At 28.6% G+C, this 5,121-nt stretch overlaps 1 protein-coding gene across 1 annotated transcript; it reads right to left on the reverse strand.

Annotated features, from left to right (window-relative positions):
* Nucleotides 1–1,724: 1,724 nt before the first annotated feature.
* LOC100212331 (uncharacterized) lies at nt 1,725–3,967 on the reverse strand. The gene is made up of 4 exons (XM_065807948.1): nt 3,714–3,967; nt 2,677–3,023; nt 2,451–2,561; nt 1,725–2,004 (listed from the first exon to the last, which is right to left on the reverse strand). Exons 1-4 carry the CDS (start codon nt 3,796–3,798, stop codon nt 1,888–1,890), a joined length of 660 nt encoding a protein of 219 aa, XP_065664020.1. The 5' UTR covers nt 3,799–3,967; the 3' UTR covers nt 1,725–1,887.
* Between the last annotated feature and the right edge of the window lie 1,154 nt (nt 3,968–5,121).

The raw sequence follows: 5,121 nt of genomic DNA on the forward strand, positions 1-5,121 counted from the left end.
TAATATTAGTAATTTTTAAAACAAGTTTGTCATAGTTTTTTGTTATTGGTTTTGGCATGTTCATGAGGGTTGTAAACCGTTCAATTCCGGTATGTCCTAATCCAAGAGTCCTCATTGTATATACTGTTCGATTGTTTATATCAAAGTTTCCTTTTTTATTAATCAACTTAGAAGTGTAAAAATCATTTTGATATTTACACTTTAAACAAATAATAGAAAGTTTACATGCAAGTCCTTGCTTTTTGCTTTTGTTTTCAATGATTGCTAAAGTCGTTTGGAAACAAGTTGGACAGCTCAAAACGCTAATAACATCAAACAAAATCGAAAAATCAATAATTCTATATCCTGTCAGAACTTTGTTTTTAGTATTGGTATAATTTTTTGATGTTGAACTAATGACTGCGACTCAACTTTGCGAAGAGAAGAGCTTGGCGTATCGAAGATGTCAGTTTGACTATTTACAGGTAACTCGATATTTACACTTAAAGATGGAAAATTTACATTATTTACACTCACACTGCTACGTAAAACTTTTCTATTAAAAATCTTCTTTCTTTTGCCTGCTCGCTTAGTTCTTACTTTAATTCGATCAGCTTTAACCATGTTCGAAAACTTAAAAGTATACAATTTCTGGCAAGAAAATGCGACAAAAAATGAGCTATTAATCAACAAAAACCAACTTAGTCTTGATATACCAAAAATAAATTGTTAACAAGTCTAACAAGAAGTCAAAAATGCTTTTAACTTGTGAAATCAATACCACTAATTTATACATTATTTATATATATTAAAACTATAAATAATATACATTATTAATATATTTTAAAACAAGTAATTTTTAAATCGGCCTCGAAAGTTCAAGATACTGGTATAAAATAATTTTTTATATATTTTTTAAGACGTTTTCTTACTAATTAACTTTTTCTCTTCTCTTATTTACTTCATTAAAGTGAATAAAATAAAAGTTTATAAATTATATTGTTATACTACACACGTTTACTGTTAGTTAAAGTTTTATTGATGAACCCAAGTTTCTTGCTATGCATATTCATTCATTTGTTGATTGTTCAACTTACCCTACACTGTTGCTCAATTTGTTCCTCTGGGGTAGGTTGATCAGCTGCGCGAACTTTAGGCAATATCTTTTTAAAAAAAGAGTAAAAATTGCTCAACTAGCCCCACTTTGCCCTCATGAAACAACCTCATGAAACGCGTAGATACTTTACATTATTCGCACTTATGCTAATGCTTGTAAATTTATTCGGCGTATTTTTGCCAATTCGCACCTATACCAGTTTGCTCTTATGCCAATTTTTGTAACTGCTTTGCACTTACGCCAGTTCGCACTTATACCAACTTTTGCAAACTTGTTCAGCGCACTTATGGCAGTTCGCACTTGTGCCAGTTTTTGCAACTGCTTTGCACTTATGCCAGTTCGCACTTATTCGCCTATTCGTACTTATGCAAATGTTTGCAAATTCTTTTAGAGCACTTATATCAATTTGTAATTAAGCCATTTGCACTTATGCCAGTTCGTACTTATTCAGTCGTTCTTTTTAAAAACCATACGTTAGGTTTTTTTAAAAAACCACTGCGGGTGTTCCCTCCGCACCAGCCTAAAGAACCCTTTACGGCCTTTTAAAGATTTATTCGGCTTTAGAGTGTGCAATATTTATTTCATTCCCATTGAAAAAATATATAAAGTTATTTATAATAAAAAAAACTTTTTTTAGTTATAAATTAATTTTTTAAGAATATATTCGTTGAATTGAGAAACAATTAAAAATAAAAGTTAAATAAATAAAGTTATACATAATCCTAATGATATATAATTAAATAATATTATACATACTAATATATAATAAAATAAGAATATATTTATAAAAGTTATAGGGAAGGAGAACAATTCTCGTTAGCACATCCAAACCAGTAGAAGTTGCATTCGTATATTTTGTTTTCATTGTTTAGAGCTACTTTCATGCACTTAGACTGCTGGTCGTTGCACTGAAAAATACCAATAATGTTAAATTTACGATTATTTATAATGAAATAATTAGTTATTAATATTTATATAAATAATTTTGTAAACTTGGAAATTAAGTTATTTGAGCAAAAGACTTTTCATATTAGCTAAACAAATTATTTTTTAATAAATTAGTTGAGTTCGTAAAAAGAAAAAAAAATGAATATAACAAGTTAACAAATAACTTACAAAAAATGTCTTAAATTTATTGTTTATAAAATTAAAATCATCATTTATATTTATGACTTATAGGACTTAAAAAAAGTTATATGACTTATAAAAGTTTATACAAGTTTTTTATATATTATTATATATTACTAGTTTTTTAAATGATAAACACGAATTAAATTTTTAAGTATTATATGTAAAATTATGTTGTTTTTTTTAAGATTAAAATCAAAATAAAATTTTCAAAAATTATAATTACCGTAGATATGTCACATTTTCCCTTGAGACATTCTCTTAAGACGATATATTGTTGGTTACGTTCGGCCACAGTTGAAGCCGTATTAAAATAATAGTTAAAGGTGCTGAAACACTATAAAAAATATATATATATAGTTTTTTAATGTTTTATTAAATCGGATTTTTTGCAAGTTTTATATAAAATAATGACTAAACGGATAATAATTATACTATTAACTTCATTTTACCCCGTTTCCGGAACTGTGTTGTTCAGTTAATACAGGGTTGAATTGAACTAGATTGACACTTGCAGAATTTGCGTCTGGATTTGGTGTTGTTGCCACCTCACCAGGTTGTTCTATTTCGGGTGTAGGCAATGCTGTTTGATCTAGTTGACCCATTGGGACCGGTGTATTAACTGGACCTGGCTCAAAATCATTCTCACCAATTGGCGCTGGGGTTGCGTAATTATCTTGTGGATTTTGTGCGCTAGTATCTCCAGAGCTCTCTTCGAAATTGAGTTTGGTTTTGTTTTGCGTTGGAGTTTCTTTCACTGTTGTTTTTTCAACGTTCTTTGAGGCATGTAATGCTTTTCCTATTTAATCACAAGAAAATTGAGTTAGAGTGCACTTTAAATATTTTTGTAAAGGTTTTAATGCGTTTTTTACTAATATTATCAGTATTTTTATTTTTGACAACGAAGTTATTGTTCATATGATAAAAAATTGATTTACCCACATAGTATTTAACCGCTTTAATTTATTAAAACCTATAACAATCACAACGATTAATATCTAAATAATAACTATGATAAATTATTTCTTTCTGTTTAAAGTTGTTTTTCTTTACTTTATTTCAATAGAAATAAAATAATTTCCAGCATTACGAACCATAATTACACGGAGCATGGTATATTGCCAACTCGTATACCTTAAAGTTAAACTCAACATTGTTCAGATACTGATTATATAATATTAATGTTCTGATACCAATTAGATTACTAACATAAGACTTAGCGTTTATAACATATGCAATATAATCTAAATAGCTGTTTAAAGTAAATTTATTTTAGAATAACTTATTTTTGAATAATTGCCCATTGATTACTAAATCAAATTGATAAAAAACATAATGACTCATCTAATTTAGTAATCGCAAAAAAAGCAGCAAATAATAAAGAAACTGGTAATTGTATACTAAATTAATTAATCTAATTAAAGTCTAATGTTATCTTTATTTATCTTTATTTATTTTTATTTTAATATAATCAATAACTACTTTGTACCTAACTTTTTATGACGTTTATTCGGCTCATGTTTTGCAAAGACAGCGGTTAATAAAAAAATGACAATGGCTAGTTGAATCTTCATTTTTCACAATTTGTTATTTTTATTCACCTCTGTATGTATGTGTGTATGAGTGCACGTAAATAAGTATGTACGTTTCAAAATATTGTAAAAGTTTATTCAAATATTTTCATAATTAATTACTGATAAAAAAAAAATGAACTAAATGCATATAAAAAATTACTTAAGAAACTTTTCTTTTTACAATATGCATGGCTAAACATCAGGTAATGTTGATCATAGCAAATGACAGGAATAAAATATGCATTGTTATTCTGCATAAATAAAAAAAAATGCTTGATTTGCTTTTAAAATATGCCGAATAATTTCGGGCATATTAATTTTTTTTTGCCTAAAATCACGTTTGTATTTGTTCTCCTCATGTTAGTAGACTTGGTTTAAAAAACAACAAGCACTAGTGTGCTAGTGTTTTTTGTAATTATGTGCAAACTAGCGTTGCTTAAAATTTTTTTTTGTTTTAAAGAGATTGTTCAACAGCTATGTTTTGGATAATTTTAACTTATCAATTTTCTTTAAAAAATGACGTATTGGTTTGCATTAGTTACTCGGAATATTGGATTCCAAGTTCTTAGATTCCTTGAATTCAGTTTCCAAAAAAAAATTTAATTTCAATCATTAATCTTTTACTTTTGTCTCTATTTATTTTTTCTATTTACATCTGTCCTCTCTAAAACTTCTAAAACATCTCATATCATATCCCATCTAATCAATTTAACATCTCTAAATTGAATCTAAAAAAACGTAATTTCTAAAAGGAACTGATGTATTTGTTTGTTTATGCGACACAATGGTCGCAAAAAGTGACCAACGGAGCCGTCCGGTTATGTAGACCTGGGAGATGTGAAAATAAAAACAGATTGCAGGTGGTGTCATTGAATAAAAAATAAAAATCATAAGAAAATATAAAATGTGTGGCAAGACTTTTGTGAAGTAGAAAAACGAAGAATAGACAATAAGGGGGTATGGGGAGGAACAACTAACGCTCTAGTCACTCTGAGTGTTGAACATATGCAACAAAGAACAAAAATTTGATATACTGATTTTAGAGACTGTTGATGTCTAAAGGTGTGATGGTGTAGTGCATTAGTATGTACCGTTTGGTCGTCTCGTCTGGTCTCGTTATGTTTTCGTTCACTTTCAAATCAGGTGAATAGAAAGCTAAACACACTCACTCCTTGCGCTTATGGGCTAGCACATCAGAGCCAGACGTAAGACCTACAGAATGGATTTAAATTAATCGAATGCACTTATTAGTCACCGTAGGCCACAAGCCATTGCTCTTAGTCAAAAGAGCTACTGCCCCGTGCTGGTGTGGAATGATGTGCT

This window comes from Hydra vulgaris, chromosome 10 (genome assembly GCF_038396675.1).
Source record: "Hydra vulgaris chromosome 10, alternate assembly HydraT2T_AEP".
Classification (NCBI taxonomy): domain Eukaryota; kingdom Metazoa; phylum Cnidaria; class Hydrozoa; order Anthoathecata; family Hydridae; genus Hydra; species Hydra vulgaris.

Bases quoted from the DNA above. Each gene is read 5' to 3' on its own strand.
- LOC100212331 (XM_065807948.1), bottom strand. From the start codon at position 3,798: ATGAAGATTCAACTAGCCATTGTCATTTTTTTATTAACCGCTGTCTTT. The intron at 3,024-3,713 runs GTACAAAGTAGT...GTGATTAAATAG, and splicing joins TAAACGTCATAAAAAGTTAG to GAAAAGCATTACATGCCTCA. The intron at 2,005-2,450 runs GTAATTATAATT...GGTATTTTTCAG, and splicing joins GAAAATGTGACATATCTACG to TGCAACGACCAGCAGTCTAA.